We start from the raw sequence: 22200 nt of genomic DNA on the forward strand, positions 1-22200 counted from the left end.
AAACTTGAAGATTCCTTAAAATCTTCTTTTAAAACTTTCAGCAGCAGAATCCACTCACACCAGATTTCATTGAATCTGACACAACTTGAGGAGAATTAAAAATCAACAGATATCCCGATTCTCACCTTTAGATTCATGAAGAATCTATCTACTTGTATTCTGTCATTACTAGTTAAAGAAAGCCTTTAAGTACTCGGACATAAATAATAATAAAAAATGAGCAGTGAGCCAATGAAGCAGAGATTAGGAGCAATGACCAAAAATTTGGTCAAAGAAATTGATAGAAATTTATAAAAGGATGTCAGGAATTCAAAAAGCCCTTAGGAATGGAATTCCAAGTGCACATGGCCTAAAGCAGATGGCATGGATACAAACATGTTAAATTAATTTCTTTCCCCCTCTTTCTCCCTCCACTCCCAACATCAGTCTTCACCATGGACAACACTGCAAATATCCATATAGGCTAATTTCAAATAATAGGGAGAAACTTGTAAAAATCCCAATCACAAGGGACAAAATATTAGAGGAACTAACAGCTAAAGGTGAACAAGTCACCAGGACCTGTTGGCCTGCACACAAAAGGTTTTAAAAGTGGGTGCAGAGATAGTGGACCCATTGTTGAAATTTTTCAAAACTCACTAAGTCTGGAGTGTACTAGAAGATTAGAAAACACCAATGTGGCTCCCTTCTTCAAAAAGGGAGGAAGGCAGAAGGCAGGGAACTATAGGCCAGTTACTTTAATACCTATTGTCAGCAAAATGCTAGAGTCAGTAATCAAAGAGGAAATAGCTAATCATTTAGAAAAGCTGAATATAATTAAAGCTAGTCAAAATGGTTTTATGAAAAACAAATCATGTTTGACAAATTTTCTCAAATTCTTTGATGATGTAACAGGGAGAGTTGACAGAGGGGAACCTGTAGATGGAGTACACTTAGATTTCCAAAAGGCATTTGACAAGATGCAAAACAAGAGGCTGTTGCATAAATTAAGAACCCATGGTATTGGAGGAAGTATGTAAACTGGCTATCGCATAGAAAACAAAAACTTGGAATAAGTGGGTCCTTTTCAGGCTGAAGGGATGCAACTAGTGGAGTCTCCCAGGGACCAGTGCTTGGCCCTCAATTGTTTACTATTTACATTAATGACCTGGAGGAGGGAATGAAAGGTTTCCAAGTTTGTTAATAATATGAAAATAGGTGGAAGGGCATGTAATGAAAATGACATTCAGATTCTGCAACAGGATACAGATAGAGTGATTGGGCAAAAACCTGACAAATGGAGTTTAGTTCAAGGAAGTGCGAGGGGTCATACACTTCTGTAATCAAAAGGTGAATTATGTAAATAGTGAGAGACTGCAAATGGGTGAAGTTCAGAGGGATCTAGGTGCATGAATCACAAAAAGTTAGCAGGCAGGTCTAACAAGTAGTCAAGACAACAAAAGGCATTTTGACCTTTATTGTGGAGAGGGTGGAGTTTCAGAATAGGGAGTTTTGTTAGTCGGACAGGGTGTTGGTGAAGCCGCACCACACCTGGAATTCTGTGCAGAGTTTTGGTCCCCTTACTTATAAAAGGATATAGTAGCATCACAGGCAGTCCAAAAAAGATTTACCAGGCTGATTCCCATCAAGAGAGGCTAGACAGTCTAGGTCTTTGGAGTTTAGAAGAATGCTGGGGAGGGGGCTTGACAGATTCTCAATACTGGGAGAGTCACAAACAAGGGAACAGCTACAAAATAAAGGGTGAGTCATTTAAAACTAGGTTGCATGGAAATTTTTTTCTCTCAGGAGGATAGAGAACCTCTGGAATTTTCCATGCTCAAGGATGGAGGAGGCCAGATCATTAGATATATTTAACATGGAGATAAATAAATATTCAAAAGATCAATGAATTAAGGTTATGAGGAACTGGCACAAAAGAATCACTGAGGCCAGCATAGACTAGCCATGATCATCATGTTCCTGTGTTCAATACTGAGTGAAGAGCTGAGAGACCGAGGGGAGGGTGGAATGGGGCACTGTGTGGAGAACAGTCAAAATAAAAATCAGCACATCTATCCTTGTTCCTCACTCTCATCTTGCTGAGCTCTCAATTGCCTGTCTAAGTACAATAACCATTCAGAAGGATGCAAGCTCTGGTACTACTGCTTAATAATTTTTCTTATTCAAGCATTATTGCAATAAATGCACAGATCTCTATTATTAAACTTCACTAAAATGCTATGTCCCGTTACATTTTCTAACAAAAAGGAACAGTTGACATGAATAGTCTGGCTGAATTTAGAGAGAATAAGTAGCTAAGTACACAAGGGAGAAAGAAAATGTTATGTTATTAGATTTAGATAAAGAGGGATTAAAAGAAACACATGCAGGATAAGCATCAGCACAAAACAGTCAGGCCGAATGGCCTGTTTCTATTCCTTTACGTTTTTTGCAAAAATAGCATATGACAAAACAAGATTAAAAAGTTGGTATTCTATCAAAGTAAATCAAAGATGGTTAGATAACCATCATATTGGCTGTTTGGCCCATTGAGTCTATACTGACTTTCTGCTCTTACCCACATCCCTACAATATTTTCCACTCCAGGTACTTATCTAGTTCTCTTTAGATCGCTGCCATTTGATGCGTGCCCACCACCCACTCAGGTAGTCTATTCCAAAACTAACCGAATCACAGCCTCTGGTTTTTATACCAATCACCTTAAAAGTACTCCTTTGAGTTTTACTGGCTGTTCACCAATTAGTAACATTTTATTTATCTACTTTAACTCCTTCTGATTTTTAAAACTCTATCAAATGTTCTCTTAGCCTTCTTTGCTTCAAGAACCACAGCTTTTCTAATCTACCCACAACAGGAGTTCCTGGAATCATTCCAGGAAAGCACAAATTAAGAGCAATAAAATGTTCCAGTACCTGGATTATTATTCATAATTGCTTTTGTTGGCCGTGGGGATGGTTCTGGGAGAGTGGTTTCACTCAACGCTTTGGCTGCAGCAGCATGTTGAGCCTTTTTAATACTACTTCCTTCTGCTTCCCAAGTTTGATCTCCAAGGGTCAACTGTACACTGAAGATCTGTATAAAAAGAAAATCATTTGGATTGGATTACTTGGATTTTACTATTTTATCTAAACATCTTATATAGTCCATAAAAGCTTCACAGCCTAATGCTGGATTCTACACTTTTCATCTGATTTCCGGTAAAAGACCACACAGAACTAACCAATGTGACTTTAATTTTAGAGGCAAGCTTCTTGTAAGAGTATGAATGAGTTTTGTTGAAGTAACTTGTGCAATTTTACTTTTAAACCCCCATTTGCCAAAAGACAGATGCTTTGAAGGGAAGCCTGGGTCAATAGTAACTTGAGCTACTACCATAATACATTCTATGGTCAAGATAATGAAAATAAGTTTCTAATCAAACTTATGGAACCAAAGCTTTCAACGTACATCTCAGGTAACATTTGCCTTTTCCCATCAAGAAGGATCATCAATTATCACCTGCTCATACTACCCAGAGTTTACATCATTTGCTCCTAGTGGCAAGTTCATTACATCACAGTCAAATCTGAAATAAAATCCAATTTTAAATAACTTGAATCTAGAAGCATCAAACTTGTTAAAGTTGAAATGGCAACACATAATTAATCAAACTGGCACTATCATTTTCATTCAGACATTCATTAGTTTGCTGGCACCCAAAAGGATAATATTATTCAGTAACTGCTTGATCATTGTCCATCTGTCTATACACAGAGTTGATAATGCATGGTTAAGTCTAGTGCAATGCACAGACAAAAGAACAGTTTAAATGCTTCTACTTGCAACTGAAAATTAATCTAATCCACAATCTTGCACATCATTTTATCTCAATCCATCCATTTATTAACAGATTAACTTTTTTATATTGGAACCTTATTTTCATATCACACTTTTTTTTAAAAAGTCAATTTGACTTTAAATAGTTCTATTGATTTTCTCAAGTACAAGTACAAATGAAGTGCTGTTATAAACTATCCTTTCTTGAATTTTAAATGCACTTTTCTGGCTGACTTGCATTTCTGTGATGTACCACTGTCCATTCCTTTGCTACACAGATGCCTAACAATAAAGAAATATCAATGAAAGGAAATGAGGGGGTAAAAAAGCAGCTGGTGTCACATGGATTTAATCCCATCTCTTGACCAAGGATAAATGTTGACTTCCACCACCAGGAGAATTCCAATGTTCCTCCAGAATAAATAACACTTAAAAATCTTGTAAGTTATTTTCAAGGCAAAGCTTCCTGTACAAATAAAGTTTGCTGTAAATTATTAATCATTACATTGTGAAATCAGTCTGGTTTTTGAAGTTGAATGTAGATTTCAATTCAAGTTAAATTCTTGTCTTTCCCTTTCATCCAAGTTACTTTGAGAGAAGTTTTAAAAGGAAACTGAAGCTGTAATTGTACAATTACAACAAGCATTTATTTTTTATTTTGTATTTGATTTCAGGATGTGGGCAAGATGACATCTCATGCTTATTCGTTCCCAGTTATGTTCACAAGGTAGTGGCTGGGATTCTCCTTGAACTACAGCAGTCCTGGTTGCTCTCTCAGAGCAGTGATCAGCAGGGAAATATCAAACTTTGGCCCAGCAACAAACTACTAGTTTAACATTGGTCAACAATTGGACAAGTTGCCACTGAGTTTTAGGAAAGGTGGGAAAAATTAATTTGATATTTTCTGTGAGCTAATGCACACTTAAAGATTAAGAAAAACTGGAAATTTAAAATACCATAACCAACTAAAGATCTATTCCTCCATGTCAAAAATCAAGCAAATATTGACAAATAATGATACAGGTCAAATGTTCATTCATTTCATTAGACCAAGCAAGAATGTAAACAGAGCGATCTCGTTGTGTAAAATAAAATCAGAAAATACTGGAAACACTCAGCAGGTCGGGCAGCGTCTATAGAATGTTTGAGGTCAAAGACCCTTTGTCAGAGCAGAGAGAAAAGCCTTCTGGTGTGTTCACAGGTCCTTAAAAGTCAAGAAGGTGATTAAGGGAGCAAAGCAGGATAAGAACAGAAATTATGCTGGAATTGTATTCAATGCTAGTTAGACCATATCTCAAGTACTGCATCTTCTTCTTTGGCAATTCCTTGGGATCAAGGATGCATTTGCTTCCACTCTGTTTTGTGGGTTCCAAGGTGACTTATGAGAGCAAAGTGGGAACTGAAGATTCTTCCACAATTGAGACAGGAAATGCTTGACCGGCTGGGCAACTGGATAGTTTGCAAGGTGATGCACCTCCTTGACTTTTTATATAGGGTTTCTATGTGGTTCTGATGCATGGATTCAAGATTCTTCATACCATCCCAAATCCTCCTCCACTTTGAGCAGTCATGGGCCAGGAATTCCCAAGAGTCAGGTGGAATGTTACATAAAAGGAGGCTGAAAGAGGGGAGATTTAATCGAGACGTATAAAGTTATGACAGACCAAGATTCAATAAACAGGAAGGACCTTCTTCCCCCCTCAGTGAAGGGGTCAAAAACCAAAGAGCATAGATTTAAAAGCAAGAGTAAAAGGATTAGAATGGAGGGAAAGAAAATAATTCATTCAGGGCATGGTGGGAGTCTGGAACTCACTGGCTGAAAGGGTGGTAGAAACCCTCATCCCTCTTAAACAGTACACAGATGTGTACTCGAAGAGTTGTGACCTATCGGGTTATGAACCTAAAGCTGAAATATGGGATTAGACAGAGAAATGAACTGAATGGATGTGTATTAAATTTTCTATCGTCAAAATTATTTCGCAAAAATATTTAGTTACTAGGCAATTACACCAAGATTGTAAAATGAGAAACCCTGGATGGAAATGAACATTGTTTTCTATATTAGTATGTGAAAAAAATGCCTCAAAAATCTAAAATAAAATGTAACAGCTACTAAGCTATTACCTTGGCATGGGCTGGTCCTCTTTCATTCAGAAGTTTGTACTGGGGCTGGATTCTGTTGAAACGGGCTAACTCATTCACCAGACACATTGGGGTTTTCTCTTTGGGGTTTGCCATGTTATCCTGGAAAGAAACTGCAACCGACATATTTTAGAAAGCCTATAATGTAATAATCCCCACAGCCTTGGAGAATATAAACATTTATAATGAAAATAAAAACAATGAACGTCATATTCTTTCAACATTGCCAAAATAAAAATTCTTTTAATTTTTGTTCCATTCATTCAACAATTTATCCACCTCCATATTCAAATACTCAAATAGTCTCCACAACTCTCTCGGGTAAAGATCCAGAGATTCATTCTGTTGAGAAGAAATTTTCAAGCACCTGCATTTTAAACAATCAGTTCCTTATCCTGAAACTATGTCCCCTTGCTTGAAACTCAACCACTAATGAAAATATCAGCATCTACCTTGTCATGGGACTTGTGTTTCTAAAAAATCATCCTTCATTCTTCTAAACTCCAAAGAATACCAACCCAACCTATTTAGCCTCTTGATAGGACAATCCTCTCATCCCAGGAAGTAGTCTGGTGAATCTACTTTCGACTGCCTCCAATGCTACTATATCCTTTCTCAGGCAAGGGAACCAAAACTGAGCAGGTTTAGGTGACACAGAGGAGCAGCTAGTAGAACTGCTGCCTTGCAGCACCAGAGAGCCAGGTTCAATCCCGATCTTGGGTGCTGCCCACATACATTCTCCCTGTGACTGCATGGGTTTCCTCCAGCTGCTCCAGTTTCATCATGTCCCAAAGACATGCAGGTTGTAACAAAACTTACTTATTTCTAAACTCCACCCCTTTGCGATAAAGGCCAATATGCCATTTGCCTTCTTAAATACTTGCTGCACCCATCTGCTAACTTTTTGTGATTCATAGACAAGAACACCTAGACCCCTTTGTACTTCATTCATTTGTACTTCATTCATTTGTACTTCAATAATAATCTGCCTTTTGATTCCTCTTACTGAATTGCATGACCTTGCACTGAACTCGATTTCCATAGAACCATACAGCACAAGACAGGCCCTTCGGCCCACCATGTTGTGCCATCCATCAAACCACCCTCACACTATCCAACCCTTTCCTCCTGCATATCCCTCTATCTCACATTCCTCCATATGCCTATCCAACAAACTCTTGAACCTATCCAATGTATCTGCCTCCACCACCACCCCAGGCAGTGCAACCACTCTCTGGGTGGAAAAACCTCCCCCTGACATCTCCCCTGAACCTCCCACCCGTAACCTTAAAGCCACGCCCTCTCGTCTTGAGCATTGGTGCCCTGGGAAGGAGGCACTGACCGTCTACTCTATCTATTCTTCTCAATATTTTATATACCTCTATCATGTCTCCTCTCATCCCCCTCCTTTCCAGTGAATAAAGCCCTAGCACTTTAAGCCATTCCTCATATTCCATACGCTCCAATCCAGGCAGCATCCTGGTAAATCTCTTCTGCACCCTCTCCAACGCCTCCACATCCTTCCTGTAATGCGGCGACCAGAACTGAACACAGTACTCTAAGTGTGGTCTAACTAGAGTTTTGTAAAGCTGCATCATCACTTTGCAGCTCTTAAACTCAATCCCACGACTTATGAAAGCTAACATCCCATAGGCCTTCTTAACTGCTCTATCCACCTGTGAGGCAACTTTCAGTGAACTGTGAATATTTTTGTAAAGCTGCATCATCACTTTGCAGCTCTTAAACTCAATCCCACGACTTATGAAAGCTAACATCCCATAGGCCTTCTTAACTGCTCTATCCACCTGTGAGGCAACTTTCAGTGAACTGTGAATATGAACCCCCAGATCCCTCTGCTCCTCTACACTGCCAAGTACCTTGTCATTTACCCTGTACTCTGCCCTGGAGTTTGTCCTTCCAAAGTGTACCACCTCACACTTCTCCGGATTGAACTCCATCTGCCACTTGTCAGCCCAGTTCTGCATCCTATCAATATCCCTCTGTAAGCTCTGACAGCCCCCCACGACACCGCCGATCTTAGTGTTGTCCGCAAACTTACTAACCCAGCCTTCCACCCCCTCATCTAAGTCATCTATAAATATCACAAAAAGTAGAGGTCCCAGAACCGATCCCTGTGGGACACCACTAGTCACTGCCCTCCAATCCGAGGGCACTCCTTCCACCACAACCCTCTGCTTTCTACAGGCAAGCCAATTCCTAATCCACACAGCCAAGCTTTCCTGGATCCCTTGGCCTCTGACCTTCTGAAGAAGCCTACCATGAGGAACCTTATCAAACGCCTTACTAAAATCCATATAGACCACATCCACTGCATTACCCTCATCAATCTTCCTCATCACCTCCTCAAAGAACTCTATCAGGCTTGTGAGGCAAGATCTTCCCTTCACAAAGCCATGCTGGCTGTCCCTAATCAGTCCATGATTCTCTAGGTGTTCATAGATCCTATCCCTTAGAATCCTTTCTAACAGCTTACCCACCGCAGACGTGAGACTCACTGGTCTGTAATTCCCTGGACTATCCCTACCACCTTTTTTGAACAAGGGGACAACATTCACCGCCCTCCAATCCTCTGGCACCATTCCCATGGACAGCGAGGACTCAAAGATCCTTACCAGCGGTTCAACAATCTCCTCCCTCACCTCTCGAAGCAGCCTGGGGAAAATCCCGTCAGGCCCCGGGGATTTATCTGTCTTGATATTATTTAGCAACTTCAACACATCCTCTCTCTTGATATCTACAACCTCGAGAACATTACCCTTACCAGCACTCCTTTCCGCATCATCAAGACCCCTCTCCTTGGTGAAAACCGAAGAGAAGTATTCATTGAGAACTTCTCCCACTTCCGCTGCCTCCAGGCACATTCTCCCACCTTTGTCTTTAATCGGACCTACCTTTACCCTAGCCATCCTCCTACCCTTCACGTACGTGGAAAGAGGCCTTGGGATTTTCCTTAACCCTACTAGCCAACGCCTATTCATGTCCCCTTCTAGTTCTCCTCAGCCCTTTCTTAAGTTCCTTCCTCGCTACTCTATATTCCTCACGGGCCCTGTCTGAACCTTGCTGCTTATACATTATGTATGCTACCTTCTTCTCCCTAACTAGTCATTCCACCTCTCTCGTCACCCACGGTTCCTTCACCCTGCCATTCCTTCTCTGCCTCAACGGGACATATTTATCCCTAACATCCTGCATAAGATCCCTGAACATCGACCACATCTCCATGGTACATTTCCCTTCAAAAAGGACATCCCAATTTACACTCCCAAGTTCTCTCCTTATAGCCTCATAGTTCGGCCTTCCCCAATTAAATATCTTCTTGTCCTCTCTGCACCTGTCTCTGTCCATGACAATTTTAAAGGTTATGGAGCAATGGTCACTGTCCTCCAAGTGCTCACCCACCAATAGATCCTTCACCTGTCCCGGTTCATTTCCTAAAACTAGATCTAGCATGGCATTCCCTCTAGTCGGCCTGTCGACATACTGCGTCAGAAATCCCTCCTGGACACATTTAACAAATTCCGTCCCATCTAAACCTTTGGCACTAAGCAGGTTCCAGTCTATATTCGGGAAGTTGAAGTCTCTCATTATAACAACCCTGTTATTTTTGCTTCTCTCCAAACACTGCCTGCCAATCTGCTCCTCTATACCACCCATTCAATCTCTATCTCATTGCAAAGTTACAATATCCTCATCACAAAATCTCCTTCCACCTATTTTTGTGTCATCAACAAACCTGGATACCTTACATTCTACCCCCTCTTCATTCATATTTTTGTAAATAATTGGAGGGCCAAGAATTGATAGCTGGGTTACTATACTAGTTATGTCTTTCCAATCTGAAAAAGATCCATTTATTTCTAGGTGATAACCAGATTCTAATCCACACTAACACGGTTCCTCCAAAACTATAAGCTCCTAATTTGTGCACCAACCTCTAAGGTGGCACGTTGTCAAATGCTCTTTGGAAGTCCAAATACACCACATCCACTGGTTCCCATCAATCTGCTCTGCCTGTTGCATCCTCAAAAAACTAGAGCCAATTTATCAATCATAATTTGTCTTTCATTGGTTTGATCAGATTAAGCTTTCCTAAACAATTAGCTATTTCTTCTTCGAAGATTGACTGTAGCATCTTGCCAACAATGATTGTTAAACTAACTGGCCTATAGTTTCCTGCATTTTGTCTTCCTCTCTTCTTAAACAAGGTAATCAAATTTGTTGTTTTCCAATCCACTGGTATCCTGTCAGAATTCAGTGAGTTTTTAATAACTTCAACAAGTAGGTCCACCATCTCTATGGCCACTTGCTTTAAAACTTACTTCCAGGTCTATGCTGTGTGGTCTGTACCAGGATGGGCAATGCATTTCTTTGGGAGTATTACTCATCCTCTAAGACTAAAATGGGAAGAAACAATATTTACTAGTTAAATAGTCTCAAAACATTTTAAATGCCAGATCCTTGAACAATTTGAAAATGCAAATGAAACCACCATATTGACAGGAAAAAAAAATTGTAACCATCAGCAGTACCTTTTCTCTTGTAATGGATGATTACATTTGTAGCTTTTAAATGAGATTGCACTGCATCATCATCTTGCATGGAAATTTATCAATTCTCCCAATCTGGTCACATATATAATCAAGAATGCTACCCCAAGTATTAATAAATGTCCTAGTTCCTAAGGGCAAAAAGGTATTACTTCTGGTCCAAGTATGATTTAAAATAAAAGGTCTGTACATGCATGCATTATCAACTTCTAACATTGGATGAAATTTTGTTTGTTTGACAACTCTCAGCATATTATGCGCTCCCCCCCCACCCCCCCCAAACAAAAAGTCACTTTAATTCTTTCCAAAACTGAAGCATAGAAAGATCAGCTTTGCAGAAGCTATAATTAACTTATTTGCAGCAAGATCTGAATGATAATAAAAATACCCCCCTCACACTGCTTCTTGATGACGCACATTTCCATAGTCACCAGAAGCCCAATACAACTGTATCAATGTGGTTGTTCTTCACACACAGGGTGAAACACCCTGTAGCAGGGGTTTATTCACACCAAATCTTGACCTTGTTCTTGCCCAACATCCAAATACACTATCTAATTGGGAACCTTGGTTGATTTGTTCCTGTCCTTAACCAGGAACATCAAAAGCAGCTGCAGAACTTCCAGGAATCTTCTAACCTCTGCAGCTTAGAATCCTTCACAAAGTGAGATTGAGAGGCATTCTCATTATTGATAGTAAACTGCTGACTTTTCAATAATCTTTATAAGACACGTACAAGTAAAGCAGACTGATTTCCTATTTGTTATCCATCCAGATAGACAAAATAGGACTTTTCTGTAGCAACATAGCTGCAAAAATCAATGAGGAACTCGCCAATCACTAACTCAAAGATCTAGCAGTCCCCAGAGAGTGGATTTTCCCTTTCACAACACTAGACTCCTGTCGGGATCAGTTTGAGGGGATCTCTTGAATCCAGTAACAGTCAACCATGTTGAAGACAACTCATAAATAGATACCCACAAAAGTTAGTTAAAGTTATTCTTTATTTTAAGTAACCGAGCACAAAGGAGAAACTGGAATGCAAGGGAGATTAAGATGGAAGCTTTAATAACTATTTTTTTTGTGTCCATCTTTTTTCTACATCATTCTCCTTGCACCTCTAATCTTTTAATCATTCCTCCCTTCTATCCCATCACAAACCCTATCTTTGGTTCTTTCCACCACTCCAACATCCCAACCAACCTTCCATCTCTGCACTTGCTTAAAACCCATTTATGACATTTTCCATTTCTGACAAAAGTCATTAACATGCAAAATTGACTATTTCCTTCTCCACAGTCTGAACTACCGAGTATTTCCAGTATTTTCTATCATTCATTCGTTTACCTCAAAAGGTTGAAAGTGAAAGACGAGTCAACCGACACAAGTCACCCCTAAAAACCACTGGTTACTTAAGACAGTACTGAAATGGGGCGACTAATGCATTCCATCTACCCAGTGTCCAAGGAAGATAATATCCCATTGGGAAAAAAGCTGAAAAATGCCAATCAAGCAGCATCAGTGGAGAGGGAAAGAGTTAACCCTTTGGTTGGTGACCTTTCATCAGAACTGAGAAAAACTTATAAATCAAGTACATTTAAAGCTGCAGAGGAGGAGTAGGGCTAGAGAGAACAATGGGAATATCTGTCAGTGTGGAAACTAAACAACATAGAATGACACAGGCACTTCCTCAGCTTTCAGTTGTCGCTTTAATTCTCCATCCTATTCTGACCTCCTCATCTTCCACCACTTGCACTGTTCCAATGAAGTTCAGCTTAAGGTCTAGGTACAACATCTAAGCTTCTAGCCCATTATAGTACTTTGGACTCAAAACTGAATTCAACAATTTCAGGGAACCCATCTCTCCTGTCCTGATGAAAAGGCTTCAACCTGAAATGTCTGTTTCTCTCTTCATAGATGCTGCCTGATCTGCTTAGTATTTGCTGCAATTGGAAACCTGGATCTGTAGTATTTTGCTCCTCTCGTAGTTCTAGTATTTTTTTTTGTTTTTCTTTCTCTCTCCTTTGCTTTCATTATTTCTCTCTTTTCCCACCTCCTCCCAATAGAACATCTACAACTAACAAGTCTTCACTGCTCCTTCTTAGTGGCATCCCCATTACTTGTTTTATTCAATCCCTCTTGATCTCCACCCTATCAAAACCACACTTCACTTTTTATCCCCCGCTCTTTTTGCTTCTCAGCATCTTGAACATGTTTAATTTACATTTTCACAATCTCACACATCTCTAACAACTTTTTTTTTTACATTTTCACATTCTTATGCATCACTAAATTTTTTTTATTCTGGTACCCAGTTAATTCTCTCAAATAGGAATTCTGAAGTAAACTTCTCTTTTCAATATTTCTGATGCTACACATCAACAACAGCAATATCTGTAATTCTGTCCTGTTTTTGAAAGACAGCACAGATCAAAATGTTAACTGCAAAATATAACAATAGTTGGTGCTTTGGAAGTATATCGTAATTTAGGGACAATGCCACCCTTGTGGACACCTTAGCTTTCAGAAGAAAACCATGATCTTTCTTGAGATGTTTAGACAGAAATTTGAAAAGGGGCTAAGAATTCAGCAGTGGTAACGTTTGCTGCAAGGCCAGTTGATACACTGATCAATATGCATAGAATCTATTATTAGCAGTGAGATACGTATAGTCATACAGCACAGAAACAGGCCCTTCGGCCATCTAGTCCATGCCGACCAAGATGCTAATCCCATTTGCCCGCGTTAGGCCCATATCCCTCCAAACCTTTCCTATCCAAGTACCTGTCCAAATACCTTTTGTTATAATTGTAGCCATCCCCTCTAGCAGGTTGTTCCCTATACCAACCACCCTCTGTATGAAAAAGTTGCCCCTCAGATACCTTTTAAATCTTTCCCCTCTCACCTTAATCCTAGGCTCTCTAATTTCAGACTCCCTTACCCTGGGGAAAAAAAGACTATGGTCATTCACCTTATCTTTGCCCCTCATGATTTTGTACACTTCTATAAGGTCACCCCTCACCCTCTTATGGTCCAAGGAAACAAGTCCCATCCTTTCCAGTCACTCCTTACAGCTCAAGCCCTCCAGTCCCAATAACATCCTCATGAATCTTTTCTGCACCCTTTCCAACATAATGACATCCTTACTATACCCAGGAGACCAAAACTGCACACAATAATCCAAGTGCTGTCTCACCAACATCTTGTACAGCTGTAACATGACATCTCAACTCTTGTACTCAGTGCCTTGATAAATTAAGGCAAGAGTGCCAAATGACTTCTTTACCATCCTCTCTACCAGTGTCTCCACTTTCATGGAATATATACTTGTACCCCTAGATCCCGGTTTTACAACACTTTCTGGGGCCCAACCATTTATTGTGCAAGTCCTGCCCTTGTTTAACTTACCAAAGTGCAACACCTCATACTTGTCAAAGTTAAATTTCATTTGCCATTCTCTAGCCGACTTCCCAAATTGGTCTAAATGCCTTTGTAAACTTCAGTAACTCTTCACTGTCCATTACACCAACTTTGTTGTCTCCACAAACTTACTAACCATGGTAACAACACTGTCATCTAAATCATTAATACAGATGACAAACAACCGTGGACCCAGCACGGATCCCTGCAGCACATCTCTGATCACAGGCTGCCAATCAGAAAAACAACCCTCCACTACCACCTTCTGCCTCTTTCCACCGAGCCAATTTTGTATCCAATTGACCTCACCCAAGATTCTATGTGACCTAACCTTTCAGACCAGCTTACCATGTGGGACCTTGTCAAAAGCCTTACTAAAGTCAAAAGCCTCTGACAGCAAAGAACTTCCTCGTAAACCTTATGAAATAATGCACTGTTCCTGTAATGATATCTACTCGGGTCAATATACTCCAGTAACACTATATTGCTCTCAGGTAACTACAGTTACCAGTCTTTTTCATGACATTGCCAGCCCTCCATTATCCTATATAAGAAATAGAAGTAGGCTCTTCAGCACCCGTGCCTACTCTGGCATTCAATGAAAGGACAACTGATCTATTACCTCCGCACCACTTTCTTGCACTAATCCAATTTTCCTTGATACCTTTAAATATCCAAAAATAAATGGATTTCTCTCTTGTATATACTCAGCTACTGAGCATCCACATCCTCTTGGGAAAAGAATTCCAAAGATTTACTACCCTCTGGATGAAGGAACTTCTTAACTCAGTCCTGAATGGCTGAGCCCCCAAGATACCCCAAACAGGAGAAACATCAACACTACATCGATCTCATCAAGTCTCTTATGAATTTGTAACTTTCAATGAGATCACTTCTCATACCTCTAAACTCGAGAGAGAGTACAAGCCCAACCAGCTTAAACCTCTCCTCATTACAACAGATCCACTACCCCAGGAAACAATCCAGTGAATTGTGCACCATTCCCTCTATGCAAGTATATCCTTCCTTCGGTAGAGAAGCCAGACTTCTACACAGAAGCAGTCTCAGCAGGATTCAAATGGAGAAACATGTCTCTACTTTTGCACTCAAGTTCTCTTGCAATAAAGGCCAGTATACTATTTACCTTCCCAATTGTTTACTGAGCCTGCATATTAATTTTCAGTAATTAATATACAAGGACACCCAGATTATACTGAACATCAACACCTTTTTAGTCTGCCAACATTTAAACAAAAGCACCACCTTTCTACTTTTCCAAACAAATTGTTTCCCCTTTTATTCTGCACATACCCCTGTATGCATCAATGGTGCTGAGACAAATGAGAACTTCAAATTCTTACATGTAAACATCACCAATAGCTTGTCCTGCTCCAATCACATAGATGCTATGGCCAAGAAAGCACACCAGTGCCTCTACTTCCTCAGAGGGCCAAGGAAATTCTGCATGTCTCTGTTGGCCCTCACCAATTTTTATAGATGCACCATAGAAAGCATCCTATCCAAATGCATCACAGCTTGGTATGGCAATTACTCTGCCCAAGACCACAAGAAATTGCAGAGAGTTGCGGACACAGCTCAGTCATCACAAAAACCAGGCTCCCCTCCATGGACTCTGATTCTGTTAACTGGTTTTCCAAGGCAGCGAAAAGCGTAGACAAAAACCCCTCCCACCCTGGAAAGGGGGAGAAGAATGTCCGTCAGGCAGAAGATACAAAAGCTTGAAAACATGCAACACTGGGCTTCTACCTCGCTGCTATAAGATTCTTGAACAGACCTCTTTCACGTTAAAGATGAACTCTTGACCTCAATCTACCTTGCTGTGGTCATTGCACCTTATTGTCTACTTACACTGCACTTTCTCTGTACTACATTCAGCATTCTGTTATTGACTTTCCTTTTGTGCTACCTCGATGTATTACATTTCGAAATGATCTGTATGGATGGCATACAAAACCAAGTTTTTCCACTGTATCTCAGTACATGTGACAATAATAAACCAATACCATCACACTCATTCCCCTCCTCTAGGTAGAGAGGTACACCAAATCACAAACACAGATAGTTTTTCTAAGTTGAAGAAAGCAAATTCTGAAGCTATTTATTTCTTTACAAACAAATACTTTTTCGATAAACTTTGGCTCAAACAGAGCTTAGCATTTCAAACTACTAGTATACAATGGCTTCCTCCATCTTACTCCAGAAATAGGCCATTAAAATACAATCCTACACAATGTTAGGAAGACTGAATAAGTTATACATCAAATATATAATCACAACTATAAATGTCTAAAAGTATTAGTTTTTCTGATCTGAAGTGCTGAAAGCCAATGACCTACCTCAAATTTGGTACATTTTATTAAAAATTCCAAGATGGTACCTAGGAGAGTTTTCACCACAAACCTGCAACTTTTGCTTCATTCATGATACCAGTAGGTGGCTCTGTACTGCCATGGTTTTCCCTGACATTTGATACCCAGTATTTCAGGAAGGGCCCTCCAGTGAAATGCTTGGAAACTTCTACTTTTTTTTCGCTATCTACTAAACCAAGAGATGTCCACCATCTAAAAAGGACAAGAGCAGCAGGGACCTGGGGAAGTTGCCACGCAAGTCCCTCTCCAGGTCACATATTCATATTTTCATAGGAAGGGAAGCCAGACCTGTACACAATATTCCAGAAGCAGTCTCAGCAGGATTCAGTTGGAGGGAGTCAAAATCATGGAAAACAAAAGCCATTTCACCACAAAGATTCAAAAGAATGGCTCACCACATTCTCAAGGCCAATAGGGGAAGGGTATTACTTCTAGCCCATATCCCATGAGGAAATAAAAAAAAATCCTTGGCAAGTATTATACCATTGAGAGAGATCAATATATTGGAAAGAGATACCACTCCAAAAGATGCTGGATGCACAAACTACTTTAAAAAAGCCCTTGATTTCCCCTAATCTTCCAGGAAGCTGTATACTAAATTTTTGAATGATAATGCTTTATGAAGGACTTTGAAACATTGTGGTACCATAATGCAATTTTTTCATGGCAATTCCACTGGTTCATATTTTTTGTGAGTTTCATTCATTAATACAAAACTTTAAAAAAGTACTCAAACTCCCTTTTTGCAATATAAATTGAAATTTCTAGCTTCTAGAGAAGAGTGCAAATTAAAAGCAAGGTTTGGTCCATTTGTCAATAGGACTGTTAGAAATATGTGTCTGTACACCACACACTAATCAATAGTCAAGTCCACAATCTTGGCTGGTTATGAAGAACTACCAAATTCTTAGATCAGGCACAGAACTAAGTCCCTTCCTATTTGTGCAAATGTTCATTAAACACAAACAGGAAACAAAACCAAATAATTTTTAATCCATGTCCATCCTGTATGCACCTATTGAGGGGGCAAGGTAAAGAGAATACGAACCCAAATTCCATCATTTGATCAATTAATCATTTGATAAATATTTTATATAAATGATCACATTACTTTTGAGATTATTAGATTTACCATTTTTATATTCTTTTCCAAATACTTTGAGTAAAACTGGATTGCTTATTAAATAATTTGAAAATTAATTTCACAAGTACAAAATAGTTTTTAATCAGTCTTCAACAAATAACACATACAAGAGATTTCTGACGATTTGCTTCTCTAGTTTGCTTGGAGCTACAGTGGGTCTTGCACTTACATTAATTCTACTAGATACCATAAAGGAAGCTGGCTTTAGAATTTAAGAAATACGTCTAACAGTTTGCACAGCATAAAATAATGAAAATACTTTTAGGGGAGCTTATAATTTGTAAACAATATGAACAAAATTGGATTAATGATTCGAATTCTGAGGAATTTTACATAGTATGGTACTATAATAATAAAAAATCCTTGGTTTGGAAATATTCTTTCAAACAACGTAGAACTTAATTTAACAAGTGTAAAATTAAGGCCTCAGTACCTAATAGAGCTAGAAATGGTTTATGAAATTGTGCATCAAACAAAACTTGGGCACCTCTACAGGTCTCTAGAACATTGGTAATAAATACACAATGACACTACAAACTAAATTCCAAAATCAAAGCTGGTGTCTGCTAAGAGAAAGAAGTTAAAGGACAATTTAATTAAAGGTTATATCACAATTGAGATGCAGATTTCCTTGCACACTAAAATATTTTGGGAGTTTCACTTTAATACCCAAATTCCAACTGCCAAATCTTGGATAAAATGCAAACTGATTCAATCTACTTAATTCACTTTTTAAATGGTAATGTCTCATACAGTTAAGGTAAATGCAGCATCATTTATCAAAGTAGTAAAATGCATTTCATTGCTTTCACTGATCACTTTGTATCAAGCAGCCAGTTGAAAGCTTCAGAATTTCAAATTCAACAGAGCTTGTAGATTGAATAAAAACAAAGTCTCACCTGGTGAGTTATTAATAGAAGCAGTAGAATCCACAAGCCCAACTGCAGGACTGATACAGCTGGAAGTCGAGGCTGAGACTGACCCATTCACAGAAGACTGCAGAACCAGAGGAACAGTACTAGCAACCGATGGTGATTGCATTGTGGCACCCAGTGTAGATCCAGATAGGTTTACTGCAGTCTGAACTTTAACTTGCGCCATTCTCTATCACTGAAAGAAATAAATGTTCATGAGCCGAAAATGGCTATAAAATGGTAAAAGCACTAAAATAAATTCTAATTATCCATAATAGGTAGGAAGGCATATACAAAGCAGAACAATGTTAAAATTGAAATAATATGCAGTAACTATAGGCTCCTGCTCTTCATTTCTAACAAAAGCATCCAGAGCTTGGAGGAGAGAACTACAGATTCCTATGACTCCTTACATGACAAAATGCTTCCTCTTTCACTTTTAAGTAGCATGGGATGCAAAAGATTACTCCTTCTTACTCTGGATTTCCCAGAGGAACAAGTTTCTCCATCTACCATATTCTTTCCATGTTATACCAAGTAATCTTCCAGTACTTCTGATGTTATGCCTGTAGCTTTGCCCGTTAACGGTTTAGACCATCTTATTGCTGCTAATATTTTTATCCCTTCAGAGGCTGCCTTTTTTAAATTTAAAAATGACTTTCAATGCTCACTTCTCCCTATTTAGCTTTACTATCGAATTGCATCATATTATGACTACTATTTATTTGATGACCTAGCCTTATCTGGTTGTTAATCAATTCTGGTTCATTATCATTAATGAATCGACCCTATGTGTACACATTATGATTTTATATACCTCAGTCATGTCCCCTCTTAACCTCCTCCACTCCAGGGAAAATAGACCCAGCCTCTCCAGTCTCTCACTCCATCCCAGGCAACATCCTGGTGAATTTCCTCTGCACCCCCTCCAGTGCAATCTCATTGTGTGGTGACCAGAACTGCATGCAGTACTTCAGCTGAGGTCTGAGCAATGTTTTATAATGTTGGAGCACAACCTCCCTGCTCTTGTAATCAATGCCCCGATTAATGAAGGCCCATATCACATTATCGACCTGTGTTGCCACCTTCAGGGGATCTTTAGACTTGTACACAAAAGGTCCCTCTGAATACTTCCTAGGACCCTACCATTCATGGGTGCATGACCAAGCCTTTTAGTACTCCCAAAATGCATCTCTTCATACTTATCTGGATCAAACTCTAGCTACCATTTCTCAGCCCATTTCACCAACACATCAACATCACCCTGTAGCCTAAGACTATCCTCCACATTATCAACTCCACCATCAATATTTATGTCATCTGCAAATTTGCCAGTTATACCACCTATATCCAAATTGTTCAAGTATATTACAAACAGCAAGGGTCTCAGCATTGATCTCTGTGGAACACCACTAATCACAGGCATCAAATCACAAAAGCAACCCTCTACCCTCACCCTCTGACTTGCATTGCCAAGCTAATTTTGGATCCAATTTACTAACTTGCTCTGGATCCCATGGCCTAACCTTTTGAACCAGTCTCCCATATGGGATTTTGTCAAAGGCCTTACTAAAGTCCAGGTAAATGACATCTACAGCACTGCCCTCATCAATACACTTTGTTACCTCCTCAAAATATTCAATCCGATTTGTCAGACAGGATTTGGTCCTTGATAAAGCCATGCTGGCCATCTCTGATTAGTTCCTGCATTTCCATGTGAACACTAATCCTGTCCTTCAATATTTTCCAATAACTTTCTTACTACTGAGGTCAGGCTCACAGGTCTGTAATTGCCAAGCTTTGCCCTACTGCCTTTCTTGGAAGGGGGGGGGGGGGGGTGGAGAACCACATTTGCCATCTTCCAGTCTTCTGTTATCTCACTTGTGCCCAACAAAGATTTAAAAAATTCAACCAGTGCCCCAGCAATCATTTCCCTTGCCTCCCATAGCAGCCTGGAATAAATCTCATCTGCCACTAAGGATTTACTTACCTTCAAACTTGCGAAGGAAGGCATTGAGTACTTGCTCTTTATTTATGGAGACTTGCACTAGGATTTCACCCCTTTGCTGAGTTCTTCAAATACAAGGTCTATTTCTTTTGTGAATACCAATGAAAAATATTCATTTAGGGCCTCACCTATATCTTCTGGCTCCACACACAGATATCCCTGTTATCCCTAAACCCTTGTTATTCTTTTGTCCTTAATATACTTACAAAACACCATTGGATTTACCTTAATCCTATCTGCCAGTGATGTTCCATGATGTCTCTCTGCCTTCCTAATTTCCTTTTTAAGCACTTCGCTACATTTTTTTTTATACTCTTGACAGACGTCCCCATCTTTAGTTCTCTATACCTCCTACATGCTTTCTTTTCTCTCCAATCCTCAATGTCAAGGGATATAAAAGGTTCTCTTTGACACAATACACAGTCAAAATCTTTCAATTTTAAATACCTCCATTAGATCATCCCTCAGCCTCCCCTCCTCCCCCCAACCCCCCCACAAAGGAAAAACCAAGTCTGTTCATCTTTTCCTGATACATGTACCCTCAACATTTCTGCTATCAATCCTTTTAAATCTTCACTACATCCTCTCCTGTGTCTCTGTATCCTTTATAAAATGGCAATTGGAACTGTACAGAGTACTCCAAATGTATTCAAAACAATGCTCTTACAGGTTTAGCTTAATTTCCTTACATTTCAATTTTATCCATTTTGGAATAAACCCTTCTATGCCAATTGGTTTGTGTCCTTCATGGCCTTTCATTCCAAGACCCCTTTGTTCCTCTACTCCAGCGAGGCCTTCAAATTTCAAGTAATATGACCTTCCTCTTCTCCCGACCATAATTTACTAACTATTGTTTATCCATGTTGAACCTCATCTACCAATCACCTGCCCATTCTACTAATTTTTGAATCCCATCCTGTAATCAGGTTGTAATCCTCCTCGGAATTGTCCAAAGCATCAAATTTAGTATAATCTGCACAGTACTGATCATTGTAGAACACTACTACCCACCTCCTTCCATTCTGAGGAGCTATCCTTTACTCCTACATTATCCTTTCTGCCTTGAAATCAACTAGCAATCCATTCTGCCATCAACCCCCTGACTCTGCATTCTCTCACCTTGTTCATTAGTCTATTATTAGAGGCCTTTGGAAAATCTCGATAAATTAATCTACTGCATTACCATTGCAAACTAGCATATCGAAAAGCCAATGTTTGGTGAACAAGACCATCCCTTTTGAAATCCATGCTGACTATTGATTATTATATTTCTTATTTCTAGATTGGATCCTGTTCTTTCCTTCAGTTGGGATTCCATTATCTTTCCTACCAGAAATGTTAAATGGACTTTTCGATAATTCCCTGGGCATGTTCTGTATCCTCTGTATCTAATGAGGTTTAACCACATTTAATATCTACCTGTAATCAGGCACTACACCTCTTTACACACAATAATTCAATACAATTCTGTCATCTTTTCCTTGATTCCTTTAAAATGCATTGGCTGCAATCCATCCAGATCAGGGACTTTATCATCCGAGTTTGATATTGTTATTTAACTCAAGCCATTTTTCCATTTTAAATGTCATTATTCTTCTTCCAATTATCTAAAGTACATCAGTTTTATCTCTGTTGAAATCAAAATGATTTAATATCTCTGCTGTTATTGTCTGTGGTATTGTCTTCACTTCCCTAATGACCCTATTCCCTACCCAACTTTTCCTATTCATTGATGTGTCTGTAAAATATTTTACTATTTTGTGGCCCTTGATAAATTTACTTTCAAAGTTCTTTTCTG

At 39.3% G+C, this 22200-nt stretch overlaps 1 protein-coding gene across 3 annotated transcripts in view; it reads right to left on the reverse strand.

The window, feature by feature from the left end:
* stau2 (staufen double-stranded RNA binding protein 2) overlaps positions 1–22200 on the reverse strand; it is a 211545-nt gene that overhangs the window by 188765 nt on the left and 580 nt on the right. For all 3 annotated transcript variants that reach the window (XR_007956897.1, XM_052023204.1, XM_052023203.1), the window contains exons 2-4: positions 18380–18590; positions 5941–6071; positions 2913–3072 (exon numbers count right to left, since the gene is read on the reverse strand). Coding sequence is in view for 2 of the 3 variants with exons in the window: in XM_052023204.1 (XP_051879164.1) it covers positions 2913–3072; positions 5941–6071; positions 18380–18581 (493 nt within the window). In the remaining variant the exon portion in view is untranslated. The remainder of the gene's footprint in view (positions 1–2912; positions 3073–5940; positions 6072–18379; positions 18591–22200) is intronic.

The sequence above is a fragment of the Pristis pectinata genome, chromosome 9, assembly GCF_009764475.1.
Source record: "Pristis pectinata isolate sPriPec2 chromosome 9, sPriPec2.1.pri, whole genome shotgun sequence".
Lineage (NCBI taxonomy): Eukaryota > Metazoa > Chordata > Chondrichthyes > Rhinopristiformes > Pristidae > Pristis > Pristis pectinata.